The following is a 27,181-nucleotide window of genomic DNA, read 5'->3' as shown; positions in this document are numbered from 1 at the left end:
CAGCTGCCAAGGCCCTTTGTGCCGCCTGCTCAGTATGGGTGGCTGGCCCCGGCCGAGGCGCCCCGCAGCCACCCACCTCCTGTAACTCAATGCATCTCCCTGCCAACAAGTTTGGCAGAGCTGGAGCGCCTGTCCCATGCTGCACCAGTACAGTGCTTGATACAGCCCTCGTCTATTTATATCGAGCTCACGGAGCGGGGCAGTTGGGCGGGCATCTGCTCTTGGAGCACATCCGAAGAACTTGTTGGAGAGCTGCACACACGTACATCCATCCGTGTGCCGAGCTCTGCGGAGCGGGAGCTGCCCTGCGCCTCGTGCGAGACCAGGCCCTGATGTGCGGCGGGTGAAGGCTGCTGTGGGACGTGGGGAGTGCTGCGGGTCTGGAGCAGGGGCTGCGAGGAGGCGATGCATGTGGGACGGTCCTGAGCTGGCACTGATCCCCCGCCCTGGGGACATATGAGGATTTTCTTAGGAGTCAGAGTGACCGTGTGGGACAGATCCGGAGCAGGGAGGTGAGCTCTGCCGTGCGCCTGGTGGGAACTTCAGTACACGCGTGCAGACGAGAATTGCAGACAGAGCTCACTGTTCTGACCAGTGCAGTGTGAGCTGGACTGCCAGAATCATGGGAAACAGCGTGGTGGTGAACTGCTGCAGGCGTGTCACCGACCTCTTCTTCCCAGCACGTGGCCTCAGCCTGCCTGACGAGCGCTCACCCCTCCTGCTGAAGCCCCCGACGAGTGGAGCCGGCTCTGTGGATGCACTGAGAACTTCCTGGGGCTCCGTGCCATTCCCTGATGTCATCCCCAGCGCAGCAGCAGGAGGAGGCCTGCAGGAACACATTGAATCTGCCCAGGCCCTGCCCGAGGGCGAAGCCGCAGTGGCCACAGCCTGCAGCAACAGCTGCTCGGGAGCTGGCGGTGCTGCCCTGCTCCCTGCCGCTGTCCTTCCCACCGACCTTGAGGAAGGGCCGGCGGAGCCGCTGGGTTGTGCCGTGCTGCCTGCGGCCTGCCAGGGCCACGTGAAACCTGAGGACAGCGGCGCGGCATGTGGTGCGGGGCCTGGGGCGGCCTGTGGGGTTCTGAGCTGCAGCCTGCACCGCAGCACGCAGCCGGCAGGCCCTGGGCCGAGTGCAACCTGCCTGCTGGGCAATGGGTCGCAGCGTGCTGCCTCTTCGGAGTGCCCTGGCACACCTCAGTCAGCGAGGACAGGAAGGGCCCTGCACAGCCACAGTGTGGCTGCACCATCTGCACTTGGCTGGGAGAACGCCTCTGAGAGGGGAGCTGTGTGCCCCGGGGACCCTGGCCGTGCAGTGCAGTTATCCAAGCAGCAGAAGCGGAGGAAGAAGAGGAAGCTCCTGCTGCTAGGTGCTCAGCGTGGGGCCATGCTGCTCTTCGTGTTACTGGAGGCCATGTGTGTGGGGCTGGGGGCTATGTGTGCTTGTGTTGGGTGGGAGAAGGGAGGCAAGGCTCCATCAGAGCCTGCATGGGGTGAGGATGAGGAGGGTGGTGAGGTGCCCCCGGTGCTACTCTCTCCTTGCCCTTGTTAACAAACACGAGGATGAGCTCTGTGGCTGATGACTGGCTGGCTGCAACATGAGCTAACTCCTGTAGCCAGAGCACAAGGAGCGGGAGCTGTTGCATGAAACTATGGCTGCACTGCATGCGAAGGAAGCTGCGTGACACAGGGTCAGTGTTGTTCTGTGCCTGCTCACTACCTGTGCCTGGCGTGTGCAGCTGGAGTTCAGCCCGGTACAGCCAGGATGGGCCTGGGAGGAACCACACTGCTCAGTGCTGGGAAGAGCAGGGCAGAGTTTGTGTGCCCCTGATGCAACTGGAGCTGGTACCAAGAAATGCATTCTTAAACTTACTAATGAAAAAGGTAGCATATTAATCTGCAATTTTTGTATCTCCTTGTTACTAAATGTAGGGAAGGAAGGCTGGAGGCAGTGAATGCCTTTGGTACTTGTACTTCCCACACCATCCAAGCTTGCAGCAATACATTTTGATGTGGCCATCAAAAAGCTGATGTCTGACTTGGGCTGAGATTTGTTTGAATGCTAAAGAGTTATTAACTTGACCTCCCCGTGATCGCTCCATCTCCGTGTGCACTCAGCAGCACTCAGACCGGCCGGGAGCTGGGTGTTGAGCCACCCGCTTTGCACCGTGCCCCCACACCTGCAGCCTCACTGTAAATAGCACCAGGACTGAAATAGCACGGTCACCTCGGGTGCTCACTGTCCAGGGGCAAGGATGAAACCTAATCCTTTCCCTTGGCCTTTTTAGCAGGTACAAAATGCAGGTCAGGTGTGTGCACATTCAGCACTCCCCGTGAAGTGGTGTCTGTGCTGCCTTTTCCCCTCTTCAGTATTTGGGTTTGCTGCTTTCCTGCTGCTTTCCCCTGATGTACAGCTGCAGCTTGTTCCTGCTGTCACCGGGGGCTCTCCCCTGACCTCCAGGCACAGGCTGTGCTTTCTGAATTTCAGGCACTGTCCCCCAGGGCACTCCTGTGTGGAGCTTTTCTCTCTCCTTCCTGGTGTGGCTGGAGTCCCCCAGAGCCTTGCCTCATGCCTGGCTTGCCCGTGGCTTTGTCTGTCAAAGAAATGAACAGCTCAGGCTGGGGACTTACACAAAGTGACAGGGAACGTGAACAGCATCTGCTGAGATGCTGAAGGCAGCAGAAGCTGCTGAAGGTAGCTGTGTTTACCTGCTGCCTCTTGCAGTGAACACACCTTCCTGGTGTTCTGTGCAGTCTTTCACCCTGTGTCAGTTCAGCTGTGGCAGCTGTCCTTGAGATGGGTTTGCTGCTGGCGGCTTTTGGAGCAGTGCGGCAGGTGGTCGACCCTGTGGGGATGCTCCAGCAGGGCTCCTCCCTGCAATGATGCAGCCGTCCCAGCCCGGCCTGGTGGGTGCAGGTGCTCTGGGAGCCTGCAGCCTCCTCAATCTTAGCAGAACTGACATCTCCACCTTACTTCAAAAGAAAACAAACCATTGCAGAAGCTGGGAGGGAGGTACAGAGCTCCCTGTCCCTGTGACGCATCTAAGCGAACACTTCAGGTGTCATCACCTTTTTCTTGAATACAGTGGCTTAGGTGAGGCCTCACCCTGGCCCTGTGGGATATCCACAAAATATTCTGGAAATATGGAGGGCGGCTTTGCTGTGTGCAGGATGTGGAGCTGTCGGTGCTCGTGCAGTAATGCACTCCATGTGACACCGCTTTGCCTGCAGCTGAGCAGATGTGCTGCAGAGGTGCGCTGGAGCTACACAGTGTGTTGGTGCAGGGGGACAGCTGCCTGTGGCTGTAGAGCATCACACACCCATTCTTTAATTAAGAGACTTCTTAAGATTAAGCCAAATGTGCTGTAAGCTGTGCCATCCTCCTGCTTTCCTCCCTCCCTGCTCTGCACAGGGGTTGTGGAAGGTGCACACCCTGCAGGTGAGTGGGACTGTGTTGATCCTGCAAAGGGAGGGGAGGGCAGTGCGTGCCACACCTGTGTCCAGTAAACACTAACTGCAGAACAAAATGCTCGCTGCCTTTAGCCCCTGGTTTTAATCCCTGGTTTGCTTGCCATCCCCCCCATCCCCGGTCTGCTGACCTCTGTCCCTCTCTCCAGAGCACCCAGCTGGTGTGGCACTCGTCAATGGCAGCGGCCCCCATGAGAGCCTGAAGGGCGAGAAGGATGCCAGGCAGAACGGGCATGAGGAGGCTGACGCAGGGGAAGATGGGAACGACCAGGAGGTCATTGTCATCCAAGACACAGGATTTACTGTCAAGATCTGCGCGCCGGGGATAGAGCCCTTCTCCCTGCAGGTACCTCTCCACCAGCTGGGAGGGGACAGGAGTGGGGGCTGTAGGAGTGTGGCTGGAGAGGGACCCAGGCTGTGGGCTGGGCATGGAGTGAGGTTCATGACCCCGCGGACCGAGTGGAGGCAGAGGGCAGAGCACAGGGTCCCTGACTTGTTGCCCCCATGATGGGGTTAAGTGGGGAGGGAGACAGCGAAGCATGGAGGGTGCAGTAGATAAGCTGCTGAAGCAGTGGCTTTTAGAGAAAAAGAAAAGAGTAGGCGATGTGAGCACAAAGCTGTCTGGCATGGGGAGGACAGAGGTGGGTGCTTGCACCGGATCCCCGGTGTGGGGCATGGAGAAGTGGAATTAGGCAGGGTGTAGCTGCCCCTTGTTCATCTCAGCAGGGCTTAGTCATGGAGATGAGCCCCAGGGAAAGGACTTTCCCATTTCTGGGCTGTTTTAAAGAAGGGATGTGAAAACGTGACCCCAGGGTCTGACTTAGGAAGGGGAAAACTTCCTGTCTGCCCAGAGGTTTTGGCGTGCTGCACCTTCTGGCTAAGCTGGGTTTGGCACAGCGACATGTGCTAGCACTGTTCGGGAAAGACACGCACCTGCCTGAACATCAAGGGAACAACACAGCTCCCCTTTCCTTTCTGCACAGAGCTCTGCTGCATGCAGCAGCGTGTGTCACGTGGGCCACAACGCATGCTGCCAGACCAGGACAGGCATTGACATGCCCAGCTGATTCTGTGATTTAGCTCCGCACTTCACCAAAAACCATTTGGATGAAGCGTCTTTAATTTGGGGGCAGGCATTCTGAGTCCAAACCCAGTGGGAAGGAAGCCTTATCTCCCTGAGACCAGCAGAGAGAGCAGTGAGATTACATCCCTGTGAAACTAGCTGTATCTCAGGCAGCTTTTTTCTTCCTTTAAATCCCTTTGGCTGTTAGTTTTAATAGGCTAATAATAGCAGGCCACGTTGTTTACAGCGGCTTATGTAAACTACCCTGAGTCCTCGTAGCTTGAGAGCAACGTCAGTGGTGCTGGAGCCAGGGCAGACAGGCAGGGGAGCAGCCTGGGTTCACAGGTTCAGCGTGGATCCTGTGTGGCCAGAGCCGTGTGCTCACGTGCCAGGAGAGGCAGCACCATGCAGTGGATACCACCGCAGGTGAGGGTAGGAAATGGCCTCTTCTCTTCGCACGTCATTCTGAGCCTCAGCACAGATGTGCAGTGGGGATGGATAAGGGATGAGCCCTTGTTTTCCCCTCACCTTCTGTTCCTTCCCTGCCCTGTGCTCAGCACAGCACGAGGCTGTGACGCCTCTGCCGGAGTTGGCACCTTTACGTGTACTCCAGAGCAGCTCTCCATGCCTGTTGCCACTGGAGCTTGCTAACATGCTAAGCGTTGCTAGGAGAGCAGAGATGTCCCTAGTGTGTTCATGCTTTCGAGTCCTCTTCGGATGTGTGCTTGAGGGTGAGCTGGCTAAGAATAACTGGCTGGGTTGTTCCCTTCTTAAGGTCTCTCCTCAAGAGATGGTGCAAGAGATCCACCAAGTCTTAATGGACCGTGAGGACACCTGCCACCGGACTTGCTTCTCCCTACAACTGGATGGCAATGTCCTTGATAATTTTGCTGAGCTGAAAACTATTGAAGGACTGCAGGAGGGCTCGCTGCTGAAAGTGGTGGAAGGCAAGTTCCTTTGGGAAGGAATGAGCAGGGAGTGGTTCTGGCCACCTGGCAGCCCTTCCCCGCGGTTCCTTTTTGAGAATTGTGTGCTGAAGCAGTAAGCATCTGTGTAATTCCAGTTTCTTTCTTCCCTTGCTGCTTATCAGAGCCGTACACAGTGCGAGAGGCCAGGATACACGTGCGGCATATTCGGGACCTTCTGAAGAGTCTTGACCCTTCAGATGCTTTCAATGGTGTGGACTGTAATTCTCTGTCATTCCTGAGTGTCTTCACTGAAGGAGACCTGGGAGGTATGGGCCAAAAAGGCTTATGGGGTGTGGTCGCTGTTCTCATTCTCCTGACTCCCTGCTTCGTTAAAGCACAGTGTAACAATCTGCTGGCCCACCTCACTCAGGAGTGCAGAGAAGCACTCTGAGAACTTCTGCTTGGAGGATGGACTGGTACGTTTTTCAGCACTGACTTTCCATCTTTCTCCATTGTAGACAGCGGAAAACGAAAGAAAAAAGGTACTGAAATGGAACAAATTGACTGCACCCCTCCTGAACATATCCTGCCAGGTAGCAAAGAGAGACCCCTGTGTGCCCTTCAGCCCCAGAACAGAGACTGGAAGGTAGAGTTCTCCTGTGCAATTGCAACAGCTGTCGGCATATACCTTGCAGCAAACATGTTCAGGGATTGAAAGCTGCGCTGAGGTGGACTTTGGGATTTGCTCTGCTTGGTGCTTAATGAGTGCTGGAATAGCACTGCTTAGCCAAGAGAATAAAGTCCAAGAGCTGGTGTGCAAAATGCTGGATGCAGAGACTGGACATCTGCAGAGCATAACATGGCCAGTGTTGCTGGGGAGGGGAGGCAGGGAAGGGAGAGCTGCATTGCTTTAAAAAGTCCTGGAGACAGGATCTGCAGATCACTACAACTTATCCTTAGGTTTCCCATGCCCTTGCACTTGGATTCCGGTTTTAGAAGCTGCCATTTGAAAACCAGTACAGCAAGAAATGCATGCCTTGTGCAGCCCAGAGGCCCAGGGTTGTCTGTTTTTACCTGTGTCTTATGTGTGAAAAGCTGCAAACTGAGGCAGATTAGTGGACTGCGAGTGGCTTGAGGAAGGCTATACTCTAGAGACCAAATTTTTTGTAAGCTCTGTTTGTGGAACCAAGCAAAGGCAGCAGGTAAAAGGACTCTGGCTTGCACATCAAATGGCTTTGTAACTCAAGGGTATTAATTCCTACTGATAGGAACTGCTTCTGTTGTATTCTGTAGCCTTTGCAGTGCCTAAAGGTATTGACAATGAGTGGCTGGAACCCTCCACCTGGTAACAGGAAGATGCATGGAGACCTCATGTATTTATATGTCATCACAGTGGAGGATCGACACGTCAGTATCACTGCATCCACTAGAGGATTTTACTTGAATCAGTGAGTAACCAGTATTCCTTCCATCCTGCCTTGCAGCAGAGAACTCGTAATACCCGATTGGAAAAGAACCTGCAAAGAAACACGCTGCTTGATTTTTTTTATTTTGATTGTTTTCTCTGTGTGTGTGTGTGTGTGTGTGTGTAAAGCAGCTTATTTCGATTCACTGCTCACATGGGGTTTGTAAGAGTTGTTCTACTGGACTGGGCTGTTTAGTTGTGCCTGGTACCATTTCTCTACTGTGGATAAATGCCTGATGCTTTAGGGAAAGTTGAAACATCCCATAATGACATCAACTAATTATAGTATTTTGAGTTGTGGAGGGAATTCCTTCCTGACCATTGCAACTAGCTCATTTTGCCCTAAGGGAAAAGCAGTCTGCCAGCACTTCCTAACCTGGGTACAGATTTGACTAGCAATTTTTTTTTTTTTTTTAAATAGTGTATATGAGAGACTGTTAGTGCACAGTGCCCAGGAATGTAAGAGTGACTGTATTGGAAAAAAAGACAAAACTCAAGCACATTTCTACTTTCTGTCCATTATGAACTGGAAATGCTCTGTGTTACCCTGACTTGTGGAAAAAGTAGTTTGTATTCCATGGTTACCTATGGAATCAGGAGTCTCAGTTATGACAACAGCATGTTTCTTTCCTCTTATAGGTCTACTGCGTACAACTTCAATCCCAAACCTGCAAACCCCAGTTTTCTCAGTCATTCCTTGGTGGAACTACTTAACCAGATCAGCCCTACCTTCAAAAAAAACTTCTCTGCTCTGCAGAAGAAACGGTAGCAGCACTTCTTCCTCTTTAGTCACCTTTGGTGGTATGATGTTAAGTTGCTTGGTGAGGCCGGGGTGTGTGGCTGGTTTGTAGTTAGCAGCAGCTGATGCAGAGCAGGCCACGTGCTGCAGCAGGGTCAGACTGATAACCTGATCACTTCGCTCTGAATACAAAAAAACTGAAGCATGAAATGTCAGGAACCCTAACACATGATGGCTTTGGACAGGCTTACAGTGGAGAGAGAATAATTACTTTAAACATTAATGTATATTTCTTTTCTCTAATTTCCTTTAGCTCTGATAATAATAAGGAGCCATAATAGATTGTTTTCTTTTCCCGTCCTTGCTTCAGGGACCATCTATTCTAGTCCAGGACAGTGGATCCTTTGCAAAAGCCTGTCATTCTTTAGAGTCCACTTAATGAACTGCCTCAGCTCAGCAGGATGCAAATTGACAGGCACATGGTGTGGCTTTCAAGGGTTCTGCTTCTGCTCTCATTAGGAAGATGAAAGTGACACCATACAAGGGCTGGAAATTAGCAGTGGCCTCCCAGCCACCACAGGGACTATCTGGCCATTTAAAAATGATTATATTGCATTGCTTGTTGGGCCAGAAGTAAATACAGATGAGACTCTGGCACCTGCTGGGGGCAGACAGATTACACAGAAGGCCATTAGGGGAAGCTTGCTTTTTCACTTCATTAGTGGATGTGTGCTATAGGCTTGTTTTATAATACAACCCTTACGGACTGCAGTGAAAGCTGAGAGCCAGTCTGACAGAGGTGGCTGGGAGTGGTGGTCCTCTGCATCTGCTTCTGTTTTCTGCTGAATGGAGAGTGTGCTGGGGAGCTGCAGCTGAGGAAAGGGGAATGAGGAGAGCCCGGTTTGTTCTCTACAGCCGTTGAGAGATACTGCCAACACAGTCAGTCGTTAAGTGGTGTTGGGTCTTGTTAAATGACTTGGTCTTGTTCTGCAGTTTGTTAGAAATTGATGTTGCAGCAGAGGGAAAATTCTCTTACAGTAGAAATAAATCTTCCTTTGGAAAATGTCTAATTGTTTTCACTCCCCAATTAGAGTTCAGAGACATCCTTTTGAAAGGATAGCAACTCCTTTCCAAGTGTACAGCTGGACGGCTCCGCAAGCAGAACATGCCATGGACTGTGTCCGGGCAGAAGACGCGTACACTTCCAGGCTGGGCTACGAAGAGCACATACCTGGACAGGTATCTAGCTCTCTCTGAGAACCCTGGCAATAGTTCTGCTGCCCATTGCACTGGGAACCAGTTAACTTTTACCAGCAGGTAGACCTTTGGGATTTGTGAAAGGGTTTTGCATATCAAGGAAAACTTGCATGCGTCTTTATTCTCAGCGGTGTCCTTAACTACTGAGCCTCAGAGGGCTGAGCTGCCAAGGCTGCAACTTCCCTGAGTATGTAGGAGTCTGAGCAACTTCTGCTCAAGTACTTATAAATCCTGTGTCCCTACTCTGGCTGGCACCGCTGCTCCTTACAAACAGCAGAGTGTTCCTCCGTGCCGGTCAGGCCTGGAAAAGCTCTCATGTCTCTCAGCAAACTCTTCCAGGGGTGTCAGATGCAGCCTCATAGCATAAAATGTTCCAGGCTGTGCGTTGTGCTGGGCTATCATGGCTGCATGTAGGTAGTGCCTGCGGGGTGACCATGTTGCAGTGTGCTGGCTAACCAGGTCTGCAGCGGGTTACTCTGGTGCTAGCAATCTGGCATTTCAGATAAACTGTGCTGAGTAATGTGGACTAACAGGATCTATCCCAAATGGCTGTTGAATGAGGTCGACTCATGAGTAGTGATCCTGCTGCTAATTCTCTTCCTCTGAACATTACGATAGCCTGAGTTCTTTCCTTCTCCCTTCCCTTGTAAATGAGAAATGCTGGGTTGCCAGCACCCATGTACAGAACGTATTGCTTCCCATAAGGCTTTGACTCTTTCAGACCAGAGACTGGAACGAGGAGCTGCAGACCACGCGAGAGCTGCCACGCAAGAACCTGCCTGAGAGGCTGCTGAGAGAACGAGCCATTTTCAAGGTAACTTTGGGATCTGCAGGCAACTCATTACACAGCCACTTCTCTGCTGCCCGTGGTACACCTGGACATTTCACCTGAGATTGCCCTTTAGAAACTGCAAGATGGGAGTCCCCATTTGTGAGCTAAGGGGTCTTGTTCTCTCTCACATATCATATAACCATAGAATCATCTAGGTTGGGAAAGGCCTTCAAGATCATCACGTCCAACCACCAATATGAGCTACCAAATCCCACCACTAAACGATGTCCCTTAGTGCCATGTCCATGCATCTCTTAAATACCTCCAGGGATGGGGACTCCACCACTTCCCTGGGCAACCTGTTCCAGTGCTTGACCAATATCTGCCTTCTGCTCCCAGCTTTGCAGGGAAGAATTGTAGTCCTTGACCCCGTGTCTCCCAGCTGACCACGAGATAGCTTCCTCTTAGTCTTCTGCTGTTGTGTTTGATCCAGCCCTCATTCAAGTGGGTAGGAGGAGCAGGGGTAGGGGTGGACATGATTAAAACTAAACCCTCCTCCGCAGAGAACTCATGAGACTGAGCCATGGCGATCCCTAATGCTCTGGCTCCTGGAGCTTGTATCCAAGCCACTGGCCAGGCTCACAAGAGCAAAAGCCAGCTGACCTGCCTGCTTGCTGGAGGGCCATGAGGAGGTGAGGAGCAAAGGAGAAATTTGCAGAGAGCTTTGAGAGTGAGGTGTGGGGAAGATGCGATCCGTTTCTTACCTGACTTTGTTTCTGACTACCTCCAGGTTCACAGTGACTTCACTGCAGCAGCAACAAGAGGTGCCATGGCTGTCATTGATGGCAATGTCATGGCCATCAACCCCAGTGAAGAGACCAAGATGCAGATGTTCATCTGGAACAATATATTCTTCAGTCTGGGCTTCGATGTCCGTGACCACTACAAGGACTTTGGTGGGGATGTTGCTGCTTATGTAGCACCTACCAATGATCTCAATGGCGTGCGGACCTATAACGCTGTGGATGTAGAAGGGCTGTACACTCTGGGGACTGTAGTGGTGGATTACAGAGGTTACAGGGTGACAGCTCAGTCTATTATTCCTGGGATCTTGGAAAGAGAGCAGGAACAGAGTGTCATTTATGGGTCAATAGACTTTGGCAAGACAGTTGTCTCACATCCTAAGTACCTGGAGCTGCTAGAGAAGACCAGCAGACCGCTTAAGATCCAGAAGCACAAAGTCCTGAACGACAAGAACGAGGAGGTGGAGCTGTGCTCCTCAGTGGAGTGCAAAGGCATTATTGGCAACGATGGGCGTCATTACATCCTGGACCTGCTCCGCACTTTCCCTCCAGATCTAAACTTCCTGCCTGTTGAAGGGGAGGAGATGCCAGAGGAATGTAAGAAAATGGGGTTCCCCAAGCAGCACAGGCACAAGCTTTGCTGTCTCCGGCAAGAGCTTGTTGATGCCTTTGTAGAGCACAGGTGAGCTGAGCTCCCCACATCCTCCACTTGCAACTGTTAATGGTTGAAGTCAGGACTGTGCCGCGATGTCCCGGGGACACTGCAGCTTTGCTCCTGGGAGCAGGCAGCTGATTGCCCCATTGCTTGGCCCTGCAGGTGCAATTACAGAGACTTACTTAATGAGAGATGGAACAGTAGAAATTCTGACAGGGCTATAGGGAACTGGGGAAGAGGTGGCTTGCTCTTTAGTCTCCAGATCTGTTTTGATGTTTCATGTCCTTTCTCTGCAGATGTCCTGATCACCTGCTATCTAGGGAATGGGAAGGATTTATGCTTGTCTTTTAAGGCTCTCCAGACATCTCAAACACTACATTTTTTACTAAAGGCTGAAAAAAATGACCTGTGGGAACTGCTCTAGGCATTTCTATGGTGGAGTGTGTTGGTGTTGGGCTCATACAATGCAGGCAAGGGAGCAGGAGCTCTGGGAGGTGGCAGCTGCATGGGGTAACGCTCCCCCTTCCCATGTCGGGGGCTGCGGGGTGCTCTGCTACCACGCGTGGTCAGAGCCTGCGCTCCACTTGCTGGGAAGGTGAGTCCTCAACTGCTGCCAGAGGAGCTCTGCCCGCTGAGCAACCAGTTCTGCAGCCAGCACCCTGCTCCGTCCTGCCCTGTGCCTACAGGCACCTTCACTGCTGTCTGGGAGAGGTTCCAGACCAGCAGCCTGCAGGACCGTGGCTGGAGGCTGCCGCTGCACGGTGAGCAAAGCTCCCTGTGCTTAGGTTTCATAGTAAAATTGCTCCTGGATTTTGTTAGTCAGTTCCGTGCATTTAGCAGTAAGTCTTCCTGAGCTGTCTGCTGCTGCTGTGTGTGGAAAGCTACTTGTAACTACTGCAAGGAGATGAGTTTCCCATTGTGATGGGTAATGAGAACCCACTTCTTTGTGTCTTCTGATGTGCTAATAGAAGATATTATAATAATGTGCACTCTCTGATTTCAGAAAGCTCAGTAGTAGAGGATGTCAGTTGTGTCTTTACAGAGGAAACTAGGTGGTCCATTACCCCAGCTCTGAGCTTTTCCCCTCAGAGTAGAGTGGTGATCCTCCTGGATTCTCCTGCTGTACTGAATTCCTCTCTTACTTTGCTGTAGGTATCTCTTATTCATGAAGCTGGCTGCACTGCAGCTGATGCAACAGAAAGCCAACAAACAGGAAAGCTCAGCTGCACTGGAAAATGGCACCTCTCCGGAGAACGGTACAGCAGAAAGTGAGAAGTCTGAGTCAGATGATGGTAAAACAGATGACAACGTGACTGGACTTGATCAGGTTAAAGAGCTGGCTGAGACCATTGCATCTGATGATGGAACAGGTATATAATCCTCTGCATCAGAAGCAGCCCAGGCCTGCTGCTCCACTGGTGGCTGTGCCTCTGGTCGGAGCTATGCCAAACCAGAGGTGCTTAGGGCTATTATTTGTTGTTAAACAGGACAAGCACTGGCTTCTGCTATCGATACTGTTTTAGCTCTTTGCATAGAGCCATTCACACACCAGTACATTAATCACTCTGGCTGCCTGGGGGTAGGTTGGTAGTGTCTCTGAAGCACAAGCCTACCAGCTCTGGTGGAGGAATGAGAGCCTGGCCAGCAAGCTGCTCTGCGGGGCCAGCAGCCAGGGCTGGGAAGTGTGCAGTGCTCAAACACCTTCAGAAATCCCAAAGTTTTTGCAGCTATTCTCCTTTCCGTGTATCTTACAATTGATTGTATTTATAATGGATTTCTGCAAAATATGCCATCATTGCTGATCATAACAAAACTTTTCTCTTTAATAGCCAGGTTGTAATTTTCTGAAATCCACGTTCATTTGTTCTATTTTTCTTCCTACTCCAGTCGATCCCAAAAGCAGAGAAGTGATTCGAAATGCTTGCAAGGCCGTAGGCTCCATTAGTGACACATCATTTGACATTCGGTTTAACCCAGATATTTTCTCACCAGGTATGTGCATAAAGAGCTCGTTCTGGTCCTTTTTAAGAGGATTGCTGTATGTAGCCAAGCTACAGGCAAAATTATGTTCTAAAGCCTTAACTGATACCACTGGCTTTTGGTGCAGAGTTCCCCATGCAGCACAAAGACACAGAAAAGAGAAAGAACTAAAATTGATTGCAGTGCTGGAACAAACGCGGGCACTGAGCTGTCTCCCACTGCTGCACTCGAGGGAGGTTTTCAGAGTGCTGCCAAGAATCTTGAGACTCTCCAGCATCCCAGCTGCTAGACCACATGAAAAGAGGCAGGTGTGGGGGGGACAGGTTCGATTTGATCCTGATTTTTTTTGTTAGCACACACACAAAAAAAACAAACCCACAGCTGTAGTAGAATGACTGATGCTGGATCCTCAGGGAAGGGCAGGGTTTATTTTGTTAACATTGTGGTCAGTAGGTCATGGTGCCCGTTCAAATACATGCACAGGTCTCAGGCATCAGATGTAGCTTTCAGTGTCTGGAATCAGCACACTTTATTTGGAAATACAGTAAAGCTCCCAAAATGTTAAGGGGGGCAAATGCAGAGGCTGCGTGCATGCAGATTGCAGAGGAATGGCCGCTTAGTTGAATTTAGCTTGGAATAAATGTGTCAGAAAGAGCATGTATTTTGAAGTCTGGTAAAAACTAGTGTTTTGGCACTGACCTTGCAGCTAGAACTTAACTTTGTATTAATTTTCATGTGCCAAAGCAAAGGCTCTGAGCTTCCAGCACTTGAAGTGTACGCTGGCCCATCTGCTGTATGTGCCACTCCAGTCTAGCCTGGTGTCTTTTGCACTGGCAGTGTGCACAGCACTTGCCAATAGGTAGAACGGACCAGATAGAGTGGGATCTGGGCTTTAGAGGCTAACATTAAAAGGGAACAAATGGGCGCAGAGCAGTACAACCAGTATCCAAGCAGAGGGGATAACATTCTTCCCATCAAAACATGTTGCCAAGTAGATGAGTTTTGAAGAAGCATTTTGAATTTGTGGGAGGCAGATCCACTTCAGCTCTTTAGCTGCTATTACTGCATGTTTTCTGTATGTGAGTTAGTTTTCCTTTTGAGTTAATATTTGATGTTTTCCTTTTACCCTGCTAGGTGTTCGTTTTCCTGAGTCTAGCAAAGAGGAGGTGCAGGATCAGAAGCAGTTACTGAAGGATGCTGCTGCGTTCTTGCTCTCGTGCCAGATCCCAGGTTTGGTAAGCGGCCAAGGGCCAGCAGTAATCTCTTGGAGAGCTTACTTCAAGCTTGGCCACTCTGAGCAAGCACTGCCATAGCGGTACGCCAACGTCACCTCCCAGGCAGACGCTGCGCTCTGCTGCTGGCAGCCAAGTTCTGGCACCAGTGGTGCAGTGTGGTAAACAGTGCCAGCATCTCTGGTGCAAGCACAAGAGGGGTTTTACGTTTCCTGTCTTAACAAACACTTTTCCCACTCACTCCAACAAAGGATCTTTGGCACTAGCGATCAGCATGATTGCTGAGAGTTTGAGACAGTGAAGACCACAGAAGTCATCCTCCCTAGCCCTGGGCATCACACACTGCTTACTGTGTTCTCTGACCTTGAGTGTGACTCAAGGTGGTGGCTAATAACTTGGATTGCACTGGGAAGTTGTTCTTGCTCATATCTGAAAACTCCTTCTGCAAGTCTTAAGCATTTTGGGTGCTTACCCATGTGCCTGGCCCGATAAGAAATACCAGCTGTTCTCTCTAAAGTGGCTGCTACGTTGCAGCTGGCATTGTAACTGGGAGGGTGGGACTGGTGATCTCTGCTCTGAGAGGCCTCGGGGCTGTTGGTTTTACCTAGGAGGGTCTTTTCCTTACTGGAAAGCTTCTTTTGAACTGTACCTTCCTATGAATTCCCTGGTTCCTTAGGCATAAGCTTTTATCCCTGGTTCCTCAGCATAAGCTTTTAAGGCTAGCTATTCAGTCTGAAAATAAAAAAGGAGGGGGAGTGAATCAGAAAAGGACTTGATGATGACTGTTGTTTTGCAAGGGTTTTGGTACACAGTAGTTTATAAATACAGCATGCTGCACAGACACTGTCCTCCCTGCTCTGTGTGTCGGAAAGTAACTGTGTTACTCCATGATGTGGATTAAATTACTCTTTATCAGCACTGCAGCACAACTTGAAATGCAAGTGCCATCTCCCATTATCAGCAAAGTGCCTTACAGTCACCAATAAAAACATTTCCAATAAAAAGACCAATGAAGATGTACACAAGCAGCAGCTCTCCCACGGGCTGAAAGCTGTCCCTGCCCTGTCCTGTACCTGTGCAGGGGAACCCCAGGCTGTGGCCTTCATGTCTGTCCTCTATAACCAACGTTTGCGTGTACCCTGCAGGTCAAGGACTGCCTGGATCACACGGTGCTCCCCATGGATGGGGCTACCTTAGCAGAGGCCATGCACCAGAGGGGCATCAACATGCGATACCTAGGCAAAGTGATCCACTTCATCACGAAGACCCCTGGCCACACTCAGCTGGATCATATCTTTGTAAGCATCAGCCTTAACTTTGGACTGTCAGCTCCAGCTGCCTCTGGCCTAACATGCCCTGTACAGATTCCAACTTGGCTAATTGCTTTCTCTGTGAAAAAGAACCAGCTTCAAAAACAGAGAAGGAAGGAGAAGGACCTGTAGGTGGTCGATGGGGGAGTTTTACTCCCAGTTCCTTAATAGCTCTCGTGGCCTTAGGCTGTTTGAGTATCCTTTGGGATAGAAAAGTTCTCCAGGGATTCCGAGGTGTAACAGCAGGCAGCACACAGTTGGATTTTAAGCCGTTCATTTTTTAAGCCTCTAATACCTGGCAAGGCTTTGGGTCTGACTGGGAGGTGGTGGTGTGAGCACGGCTGTGTGGGGCTGCAGGGTGAGCCCTGCAGCATGGGGAGGCTCGTGGGGGCCCTTCCCCAGCCCCAGGAGTGTTCTCAAATGCAGAATAGTTCTGTGTTGTAGGGTAAGGACAGAATTAGGTGCCTTCTGCGCATCTTGATAAAAGCCCACTTCAAAAGGAAAGTGTGGTTTTCATTGTTGTTATTGACTGACTTAGTCTTCGCTTTTTGTTCCTTGGGGTAGAAAATTGGCATCAGTGAACTGATCACTCGGTCAGCGAAGCACATCTTCAAGACGTACCTCCAGGTATGACCTGCAGCCTAACCTCTCGCCTCGTGTGTTCTCTCTAATGATTTTTTTTTTTTTTTTTTTTGCTAATAGAGAGCTGTTTAGTTTCCTCTCTCATTAGAGTGTTCATGGGTGTTGCCTAGCAACAGGGAGTACAGTCTCATTAGAGCTAAAATAGGTATAGGCCTGTGTGCGAGGGAAAACAAGTCCCCACTTGAAGATTGGTTTTCCCAGAGAAGAATTGTTCATGCTTTTCTTTCCCAGATCCTCACTCCTTATGCTGAAGGCTTTTACATGAAATCACAGCTTGTCTTCCTTGTAATGCCTTTTCTTTTGTTGCTTTTGCCCTTACAAGAAGCTTTTCTTAATTGAATGAGCACTGATGCATCCACGTACCTGCACATATGTGGCATGGCAGTGGACCTGGTTTTATTCCAGTGTCAGATCTGCTTTACAATTTCTAGTTTCTCTATCTCAAGTGGCAACCCAAAGTAGAACTGTATATTTACATGTACATTGTACCTTTATTTTATATCTGTATACCTTTATTGTATATCTGTAATTCTGTCTGTGCTAGTAGCAAATATTTGCCTCTTCCTTTCTTCTCTCCTTCACCTGGAAGATATTCCTGTTTGTGGGAGGACTGGGTTTGTGCAAGTGCTGGGTCAGCATAGTGCTGTGTGATGGCAGGTGTGTTCCACAACTGACTTCTGTGTCTCGCTGTAGGGTGTGGAGCTGTCGGGTTTATCAGCAGCCATCAGCCACTTCCTCAATTGCTTTCTAAGCTCCTTTCCAAACCCCATTGCCCATCTTCCAGCTGATGAGCTGGTCTCCAAGAAAAAGAATAAGAAAAGGAAAAACAGGAACCTTGGAAATGCTGATAACACAGCTTGGGCCAGCATGACCCCTCAGGAGCTGTGGAAGAATATTTGTTCAGAAGCAAAGAGCTACTTTGATTTTAGTCTTGAATGGTAAGCAAATAAAATTACCCTTACTTGTGCCTGAACTCTTACGAATGTCTGTAGCTCTTACTGTTACCTAATATGACCTTCCTTTTTTGTTTTCTGTTTGCATATAAATTTGTATTCTTGAGGAAATCTTGTGGGCATGTAATGGAAAGAAATCAGGCAAACAGCAGCAGAGAGAAGTAGCTGCAGTCTGAACTGAGATGAAGCCTGTGAGGCAAAGGGGAGAAGGGGAAGGCTCTCCTTAGTGGTGTGGAGGTGAGCAGAATGTAAATAGCGTAGGCAAAAGAACTTGTCTATAAGAAAGATGATTTAGGCTGAAGGCAGCTTGTGTTCATAGAACAAGGGCAGCTTCTCCTGCATCTGAAACAGAGATGGCCAGGGATGCTGCTGGAATGTGCAAACATCGAATGTTGAACTGAAACTGGGAGCAAACAGGGCCCCAAGAGAAATGATGACTAGCTGCCAAAGCCAGTGATCGCTCCTTTCATGTCAGGGACAGCTTACTGTCTGCCAGGAGCTGAACGTGTCAGACTTACTCAGACCCTGCAGGGAGCTGCGAAGAGAGCACACTGGATTTCAGTACTGCTGTGCAGCCCTGTAAGCACCATTAGCACCCAAGGTATTGTTGCTGGTTTCGGTCAGCACTTAGCTGTAGAGGGAGCCATGCACGATACACTGCAGAGTAGGGATGTTCTTGAGCAGAAACTTCCCTGCAGCTCAAGCCTGTGTGTGCTTTTTGCAGTGAGAATGCTGACCAAGCAGCTGAAATGTATAACCTACAGAAAATCACCCTACTTCGTGAAATCTCCCTCAAAACTGGAGTCCAAGTAAGATCAATATCTTCTCTCCTCCCGTCATCTTCGGTATTGAGAAGCGTGCAGTGCAAAGCACTTGGCAGGGGCAGCCTTGCAGGCATGTGGTGCAAGCCCCTAGAGGTTATTGAGGCATTAATGCTGGAATACAGGGTCTAATCCCATGAGAGAGGGCTTCAAATCCAGTTCCCTTTTAGGGTAAACTGGTCGTGCATCTCCAGCCCAGTCAGAATTCCTGCAGCTCGCTCTGACAGACCAAACCGTCCGGTACCAGCACAGCCGTGCCTTTGCGTGCGGAGCTCCCAGCTCACGCCTGTGGTGGTGCACACCTTCATGGGCCCTTTCAAAATGCCGTCCCTGAGTACACACACGAGCAGTTAGCTGTGACTCTCGACTCCACATGCAGAAATCAAGGCTCGTTTTCCTGTCTCTCCTTGCCAGGTACCTGTGAAAGCGGTGACCGTGACCTCTTGTCTTTTTCTTGGTTCCTCCAGATACTGCTGAAGGAGTACAACTTTGACAACAGGCACAAGCCCACCTTCACAGAGGAAGACATTCTTAACATCTTCCCCGTGGTGAAGCATGTAAACCCTAAAGCCTCAGATGCTTTCCACTTCTTTCAGAGCGGGCAAGCAAAGGTTCAGCAAGGTACAGTTCAGCGTGCCTCTGCCCCTTGAGGCTACTGCTGATGAAGAGAAGAGCAGGGTGTGTCTGGCATGGCATACCCTCCACCTGCCTTCTTGTAGTTGAGGATCATGGTCTCTTAAGAGAGTCACGGTCTCAGAGACCTGAAGCACACGTGTGCCATGGAGTCACGAGCTGTGAGCAAGGACGGGTGCAGAACAGCGATTCTTCTCCTAGTTTTAGTCCTTGCTCAGGGCAATGACCTAGAGCTGCACATCCCACTACTGTTTTCGCCAGTCACATAGGCCTTGCTTCATGTGCATCACTTCTCCAGTTCTGTTAGGGCTTATTTAATGTGGGTACGTACATGAGTATATATTTTTTTCAGGTTTCTTGAAGGAGGGCTGTGAGCTCATCAATGAAGCCTTAAACTTGTTCAACAATGTGTACGGTGCTATGCATGTAGAAATCTGTGCCTGCCTGAGGCTGCTAGCTCGTCTCAATTATATTATGGGAGATTATTCAGAGGTAAGCAGAGGGCTCATGCAGGGTCCATTTGTCCTCTCATTCGCGTCCCGTGCTTACTTGCTCAAGTGCACGACATCTGTGTGACTTGCTCCGGGCCTTCTGTTCTGTTTAGGCCTTAAGTAATCAGCAGAAAGCGGTGCTAATGAGTGAGAGGGTCCTGGGTATCGAGCATCCCAACACGATTCAAGAATACGTAAGTATATGGTATGGGGAGAGAAGCAGCACTCCATGTGTGCACCTGGAGTCTGAGAGCCTTAATTCACGCCTGAATCTGGAAAACAGTTGCAGTTCTCTTCCCAGAATCCTCCGTTTTCATCACAAGCTTCATGCTTATAATTTTGTAAGCTCTGTATGAAAGTATTTGCATTATAAGCATTCCACGTGATCAGTATTTGTCCCCACTTAGACTTTTGGGGTTTTGTCTGCTGAGTGTTTATTCATTAATTTTTGTGGCTTTTACCCTTGGGCTTACGCCAAAAGCAAGAAATAGCAAGAATAGCTCCCAGAGAGCACAATCATAGCATCATATGAATACAGGTCAATTTTGAAATATGTCCTGAGGTTCATAAGAGATACTGAAATGAAACACTTCAACAATTCTTCCTCTGTGCTGTATTGTGTGTGGGTACCGCAGTGGTGTGCCCAGCCAGGGAAAGGAGCAGGAAGGAGAGATCACTTTGCTTTACAAAGTGTTAAAGCATTAATACAGGATTTTGTCTTTTATTGTAGATGCACCTTGCTTTGTACTGCTTTGCAAACAGCCAACTCTCTACAGCATTAAACTTACTGTACCGTGCACGCTACCTCATGCTATTGGTATTTGGGGAGGATCACCCAGAAATGGCACTCTTGGATGTAAGTAATCTCTTGGAGTCAATGTCTTTGAGAATCTAATCTCTAAGAAACTTCTTGGACTTAAAACCACCCATACTGCTGGCTATTTAAAGCATGCACTGAGGCACTGCTTTTTTTTTTGATCCCTGGGTTACTATCCATTAGTACCATTAGAGGAAGGGGAAAGGAGTGTGATTGTTTGGCTGGGAAGGGCAGTCTTGTTTCCCTTACGTAAAATGGAGAGGGTTCATGGAATCAGAGTGGCTGAGGTTTGAAGGGGTTTCTGGGGTCCACCTGGTCTAACTGCTCCCCTGCTCACATAGGTCACCCAGGGCCATGTCCAGGCAGCTTTTGAATGTTCTAAGGAACGAGATTCTTTATTTTCCTTCTGTCTGGCTGGTTTGGGCCAAGCTCCCAAGGAAGGAAATGTCATATGTTATGTGCTAGAGAGAGATCCACTGCGGCCTTCTGGCTGTAAGAGCCTTTTCAAGCAGCGAAGCACCTGCGGTCTTGGTACGCAGTAAATGGAAACTGGGAAGCAGTAAATGTGTACTTGGAATTGGTGTTTCTGAATGCCTACTTGACTACCTGTGTGTGGTGGATCTGTGCAGAACAACATCGGCTTGGTGCTCCACGGGGTTATGGAGTATGACCTGTCCCTCCGGTTCCTGGAGAATGCGCTGGCCATCAGCTCCAAGTATCACGGCTCCAAGTCTTTGAAAGTTGCACTAAGGTGAGGCAGGGTGGAGTGCTGGGCTGGGTCCCCATCCTGTGAGTGAGTGCACTTGCTGTACGTCACGTGGGAGGGCTCTGAGCTGCCTGTGTCCAGCTGTGTGCTGTTAAACTAGAGGTTCTGTCCAGTGCCAGTCCCCTTGGCAGTGCTGGGCTGCCTGCAGTTGTGGCCGTGCTGCAGCATCCAGTCTGTCTAGAACAGAGATCCCTTGTTCTTGAGGTTAACTGGGGGATCTGCTTAATGACTCAAAAATATGTCAGGATGACCCTGACCCTCCCAGATTCTCAGCAGAAAAACGCATGTGGCAAGGGAGTGTTGGAGAGCAATACTCCAGTAATTATACTGGGAGACAAGCATGATATATAAACACTTGTATGTAATTGTTTTGGCCCTCAGGGAGCTACCTTTGAGGAAACATCATTTGCTTCCATCCTTCACCATTAAAGCCTTTTATTTCACTAAAATACTGAGCAGCTTTTTGTTTCCAAGGCTGTGCTGTATGCTCTGTCCTTGAATACAGACCTGGCTCACAAACAACCAAATAGTGGTTCGTTCCTCATTACTACGAACACCTTGCATCCCATCTGTTCTTCATCAGAGTGAAAATAAATCTTATTAAGTGCCTGCAAGAGTCTGATTTGTTTTCTAGCAGTTGATGGATGTGTATTCAGCAGAAAGAATCTTTCTTTCTCTCGGTAGCACTGGGATGCTCACTGAGATCTATCACTTCCCAGGGAGTATCACTGCCAAAAATAGAAGTCTTTTTTGTTCCATAAACATTAAGGAAGCCAAGTCCAAGCCAAGTCAACCCTCCCAACTGGAAAAATCCCAGGCGACTTGGATCCCAGCTTTGCCACCGTTTGCTGGATGCTTCTGTGCTGGAAAACTTTGGTTTTTGGTTTGACTAACCAAGTTGTTCACACATTTGCTTTCAAGAAACAAAAAGATCTTTTCTTAAAGGGGAAGGGCTTATAACTGCTCCTTCCTTCTCCACTTAACAAGGCTTGCCCAGCAGGTCCTTGCCCATATTCAGTGCACCGCTGTGGCCTTCAGCTTTCCTAGGCACAGCAGGAAAAAATCCTGTCTTCTTCTTCAGGTTCCTTCTCAGCATTTCAGTGATCCACCCTAAATCAGTGCAGTATGTTAGTCCCCAGCTGGGGTGGGGAGAAGTAAACACGAGGGTGCTGTATGCAGTCCTGTATTTGCCACCTTTGACACTGCTGTTAAGACTTACAGCCTAACCTTTGTGTTGCTGGTCGTGCTGTCTGTAGCACAGAAATGTTTCTTCATCATTGAGATCCCTCTAAACCTTCTTCCTTCCCTCAGCCACCACTTGGTAGCTCGAGTGTACGAGAGCAAAGCAGAATTCCGGTCGGCGCTGCAGCACGAGAAGGAAGGCTACACAATCTACAAAAACCAGGTACCGAGCCTGCGTGCTGCTCGCGTGCTGTTGTTTTCCTGCCAGAAGCAAGGACTGACTGCAAACCAATGCCACAACCTGAACTCGGGGAGGCCCATCTCATAAACAGCTCGGGGCAGGTGCCAAGGAGCCTTCTTTCGAAGGACGGGGCAGAATTGCTGTCCTGTGCCAGAGCTTGCTGGTGGTGATGCACCGACTTTGGTGCAAGTTTGTTCTTGCTGTACTCGTCATCAGACAGAAACTTCTGTCGGTGGCCGAGCCCCATGTTCTGGCAGGGCATGGCAGGAGCTGGTCGATTCTTCCCACTGTGTGCATCACCTGTCTTCTAATGCCAGCCCCAAACTAGTTTGGTTGTTGAGCTGTTCTGTGGGCAGTTCCCTCTCCTGCTTGGAGCCCTCGCTGATGCACAGTGAAACTCCTGCATCAGCCTGGGTCTGTCTGAACACGTCTGCAGCTGCACGCTGTGATTCAGTGCCGGTGCTGAAAGCACAGCCTGGTGGAGGGAATGCCTCTCGCCCTGCAGACGTGCTTCTACTTGATGGAAAGGTGTACTTTTGACAACAGGGCTCCTACATGAATGATTTTTGGTATTGTTTTTAAATGCATGTAGTTCCAATAGCTTTCTCTAAGGATGCTGAGCTGGCAAAGACAGGAGTGCATCCTAGTTTGAATCCTGTTCTGATTTGTAATGCAATCCTTTTTTTTTTTTTTTTTTTTCCTTTTCTGATTAGCTTGGAGAACACCATGAAAAGACCAAAGAGAGCTCAGAGTACTTGAAATACCTGACTCAGCAAGCTGTCGCTCTTCAACGCACAATGAATGAGATCTACAAGAATGGCTCCAATGCTAACATCATGCCACTTAAGGTAACCTTATGCCATGACAGCAACTGAGAGTACTTGCTGTGGAGGCATATTGGTATTCTGGTGCTACTGAAGGACATGTGAGCATAAGAATGCAGACTTCTGCCTGTGCAGAGCAGGAACAGCTGTGCCAGTTCAGACACTTACAGTAGGAGGTCCCTGCAAAGGCAGAGGGTCAGACACAATGGAGTGCTGTCAGTGTGGACTAAGTACGTGTCTACCCTGTTTCTGTGTACAGCTCTTCTGAGCTCAAGCAAGTGAACAAAACTTTGCAAGGGGCTCCCAGGGAAATCCGGCAGCCCGCACTGGGCGCTGTAGCGTGGGAGCCTGGAGCACCTACACCCAAACATGCCACTGCTCTGACTCACAGGCTGGAGGCAGGTTGCTCAATTAGAAGGCACTTTGGTTTCCTCATCCTGTTTGAGGAGGGGGAAAGAAAAAGGCTGTCATCTTTCCCCAAGTGCATTGTTCTCCTTCCAAGGACGTTGAGGTGGGGGGAGGCTGGGCAGCAGCAGAGCTGGGGAGGGCTGCCTTGCCTTGCCTTCCACGCAGCAGGAACTGATTGCTGTTATCTGCATGTGCACCTGGCAGGTCCCAGCAGCCTGTCTGTGGCACTTCCTAGGGGAGTGTACAGTGACTTGCGGGATGGGTGCTCTCCGTGTCATGCTGTACACGAGTGGCTGCTGAAGCACTGCTGGGCTGAGAGCGGGGCTTCCTGCTGCAGAGTGGGTTCCCAGTAGAAAAGGCAAAGCAGGATAACTCCCTGTGGGGGTGGCTGGGTTTTCTTCTCACTGCATATAACTGGGTGGAGAAGCGAGGAGTTCATGGCAGAGTGATTTGAGCTTGAGGACCTTGAATCGAGTAAATGGTCACATCTAAGAGAGAGTATTTGGGTGGGAGGCTCAAACTCTTTAAACAGGAATGGAGAATTTAGCCTTGTTATGATGCTTGGAGGGGGAAAAAAAGCAGGAAAGTGGAGTTGTTTCATTTCACAGTTGATGCAGCAGGACAGCCCGAGAAGCAGCAGTACTACTGAGAGACCATCCATCCTGCAAATTCACTTCTACCCTCATCAGAGTATTTAATTGTAGTTCTGTCCCAGGGCTATTTGTGGTTGTGCACACAGGCACAGGTGCTCTGTAACCATGTAAGTGCTGCACTGACTTTTGTCCCAAAACCACAGTAAGGGAATTATTCTTTGCCTGGAGCGAGGACAATATATGTGCAGAGAGACATGAGAGGCACTGTTATGAAACCAATGTATCTGAGACTGTCCTCGTGATGGACTGACCACCCCCACTGTCAGCTTGTTCCTCTGTTAGTGTGCAAGTAAATAAATCCCTACTGCTACTTGCTGTAATAGAGCAGGGGGCTCTGAACTTGTAGAAGTTGCTACCCCGAGTGGTGGAGATCTGTATGAACCTCTTTTTAACTTGGGGCTGTGAAGAGGTACACAAATAAGCGCTGTGCCACGTCACAACTCTGAGGCTGTCGTGCGAGTTGTCTGTAGGTGCCGCCTCTTCTGCAGGGGCAAGGAAGGCGGCTGCTTGGTCAAGATATGCTCAGGACCTCTCAGTTGTTCTGTCTGGGCTTTGACTTTTAACCTTTTGTTTTTCTCTATCTCATGCTGTAGTTCACAGCTCCCAATATGACCAGTGTCCTGGAGCAGCTCAACATTATTAATGGAATTCTCTTCATTCCGCTAAGGTAGAGTGTCCTAACTCATGGCTTTACAAGTCTGGCATTTCTTGTGTGCCGTCCATGTTCCTGAGATAGTATAAACCCAGTGCTTCCCTTTACCTTGAGAGTCATTCTGACCCAAGGTGTGGTTTCCAGAGGTTAGGTACCTTCTTGCTTCAAGGTGCCGCCGTCCCCTGAAGTTATCTGCTATCATCAAACCTAAAATCCAAACCTGTTCCGTGCATCTTAAGGAAAGCAGGGAGACTTCCTTGAGAACTGATGCACCCCTCAGTGGCCAAGACCACAGTTGTGCAGCTCTGCCCGGGGGCTGCTCACAGAGCTGGTGTTGCCCATCGGAGCTGTTCTCAGCCTGTCTCCCTGGCACTGAAAGGGTTCTTCTGTTCAGCTCCATTAGAAGAGCAGGAGGTCTCTACCCATAAGAAACAAAGTGAGCGGCGCTGCCAGCTGTAGCAAACAGCGGTGGCTGCCTTTGTCCCTGTGCTTCACTCCATTCCTACAGCTGGTCTAACATTAGTTACCGTTCCTGGTTTTCCCACTCAGCCAAAAAGACTTGGAGAACCTTAAAGCAGAGGTGCAGAGACGCCAGCAGCTCCAAGAAAGCATAAAAAGTGGTGAACAGCTGGAACCAGAGGACAGAGCCGGGGAGGAGAAAGCTGAGCCAAGCATGCCTTCTGCTGCCATCCCCTTAACGCAGAGCCCTGCTTAATGTGTACCTCGCTTAAAAAAGTTAAACCACCCTTTTCTGAATCTGAACCAGGGTCTTGGACTCCCCTGGAGCAGCTCCTCCTTTTTTTTTGACAATGTTATTGCACTGGTACAATTAATACACAATGCAAAGAACTAATCTGAGAAATGTAATCTGTCTGACCGAGCTTGTATCTGCCACGCGGAGGGGGCAGGGGGCCAGGATGCAGCAGCAAACGAAAGACCCATCCTGGGTGAGCACAGCCAGAGGCTGTTGTGCCTGTGTGTGCGTGTACGTGTGTGTGTGTGCACATATCATCAGTTATTTCTACTCTGTACATATGAATTCCAAATGAACTGTCTTGAGGTATATAACATTTCTCAGGTCATTTTTATGTTGACTAAGGACACTGCTTTGCTAAAACCAGTACAGAAAAGCCCCTATCCACTGCTCAGCATTCTTGTAAAATGTGGATTCCAAGCCAAGAGATTCATTTCTCCCCCCCCAGTCCCTGTCCCAATTTGTGCTAAGGAAAATGAAGCAGCCATATTTGTATCATTGAGATGACTAAAGCCTGTAATGTGAGTAAGTGGGGAATGTACAGCATTTTCTACATCAGGATATATAGCCATTGAGTTCCTTTAACCATTTTTTTCCTATGTTTGGTTGGCAGTTGGGCAAGTCAGGGTTTTTTTTGTAACATTCATGTTCTAATTGTCAAGATACAGAGATATATATATATATAAAAATATATAAATATATATATATGAGATACTCACAGTTCCACCTCTGCTCTGCTTGCAGCTCAGTAACAGGATACTGTACCCAAAGAGCGAGGGCTTGATCTTGATGTTTAATGCGCACAAACTTCCATTCCAGTGGAAACCCCGGTGCCTGGGAGAGACTGGTAATGGCAGCACCCAAGGGCTGAGCGAGGAGGTAACAGTGGCCCTAGAAACAGAGGGGAGAAGAGGGAGGAAAAGTCAGAAATGGGGACTCGATCTTATCTGAAATAACCGAACCAGAGCTCACCGCTGCTAGCCCCACTGCCACATTGAACTAAAGGGGAACGGTGAGCGTCACACAACCTGAAACTGCTCGGCTTTGGGGCGGGGGGCTTAAGCAGGAGCAGTCTCTCCCGGCACTGGAACCTGTGGCCAATACCTTCACAACTCCTGTCTGCGCACACTGGGTTTGAGATCGTTCCCAGGGGAGCTTCCATTGCTGGCAATGGATGTCACTGAAATGGCGGAGGCCGCTAACTGAGTGTGTATGAACTTCCCCCCTCCCCCCACACACGCATCCCATCGTCATTCTCTCTGAGCCGTGGTCACATTTGGGCTCTGCAGGCCTTGGGCTGCCCACGGCACGGAAAGTCCTTCCCCAGCAGACTGAGCTGCAGAGCAACTTCTGGTTGCTAGTGCGATCCCGCCCTGCGCTGACAGCGGAGTCCAGGCTCTCTCGTTCTGTCTTGGCTTAGTACCCCGTGCTCATTTGCATCGCTTCTTTTACCGACCTGGAGAAACAGGCGCTGTCCCCATGCTCTGTTCCTGTACGAGGTGACCGGTTTTGTGAGGGGGCAGGGCAGGGTGAGGCGTTAGTGGGGACGGAGCAGGAGGGGGCTCCTGCAAGAGACCGTGCTCCTATTGGAAAAGCCTGAGGTCCACGGAAAGCGATCAATAAATGACTACAGTGCACCTGTCCTACGAGAACCTTCTTTCAGTAGTGTCTTTTAGTCATTAAAAGCTTTTGAAACCA

The 27,181-nt window shown here is 49.8% G+C and overlaps 1 protein-coding gene across 1 annotated transcript; it reads left to right on the top strand.

Moving 5' to 3' along the window:
* Positions 1–27,181, top strand: CLUH (clustered mitochondria homolog). The gene is made up of 26 exons (XM_021415867.1): positions 1–1,364; positions 3,612–3,808; positions 5,301–5,472; positions 5,616–5,759; positions 5,952–6,079; positions 6,727–6,881; positions 7,538–7,663; positions 8,729–8,876; positions 9,616–9,708; positions 10,457–11,151; positions 12,277–12,494; positions 13,012–13,116; positions 14,239–14,339; positions 15,482–15,634; positions 16,211–16,273; positions 16,982–17,226; positions 17,966–18,050; positions 18,530–18,683; positions 19,048–19,187; positions 19,300–19,380; positions 19,917–20,042; positions 20,633–20,754; positions 22,081–22,174; positions 22,906–23,040; positions 24,671–24,744; positions 25,279–27,181. The coding sequence occupies exons 1-26, from the start codon at positions 623–625 to the stop codon at positions 25,442–25,444; spliced, it is 4,662 nt and encodes a 1,553-aa protein (XP_021271542.1). The 5' UTR covers positions 1–622; the 3' UTR covers positions 25,445–27,181.

This window comes from Numida meleagris, chromosome 18, assembly GCF_002078875.1.
Source record: "Numida meleagris isolate 19003 breed g44 Domestic line chromosome 18, NumMel1.0, whole genome shotgun sequence".
Lineage (NCBI taxonomy): Eukaryota > Metazoa > Chordata > Aves > Galliformes > Numididae > Numida > Numida meleagris.
Note: the sequence above shows the minus strand (reverse complement) of the source record. Positions and strands in the feature narration are given on the sequence as shown.

Bases quoted from the DNA above. Each gene is read 5' to 3' on its own strand.
- CLUH (XM_021415867.1), top strand. From the start codon at position 623: ATGGGAAACAGCGTGGTGGTGAACTGCTGCAGGCGTGTCACCGACCTC. The intron at 16,274-16,981 runs GTATGACCTGCA...GTCTCGCTGTAG, and splicing joins TCTTCAAGACGTACCTCCAG to GGTGTGGAGCTGTCGGGTTT. The intron at 22,175-22,905 runs GTACCGAGCCTG...TTTTCTGATTAG, and splicing joins ACACAATCTACAAAAACCAG to CTTGGAGAACACCATGAAAA.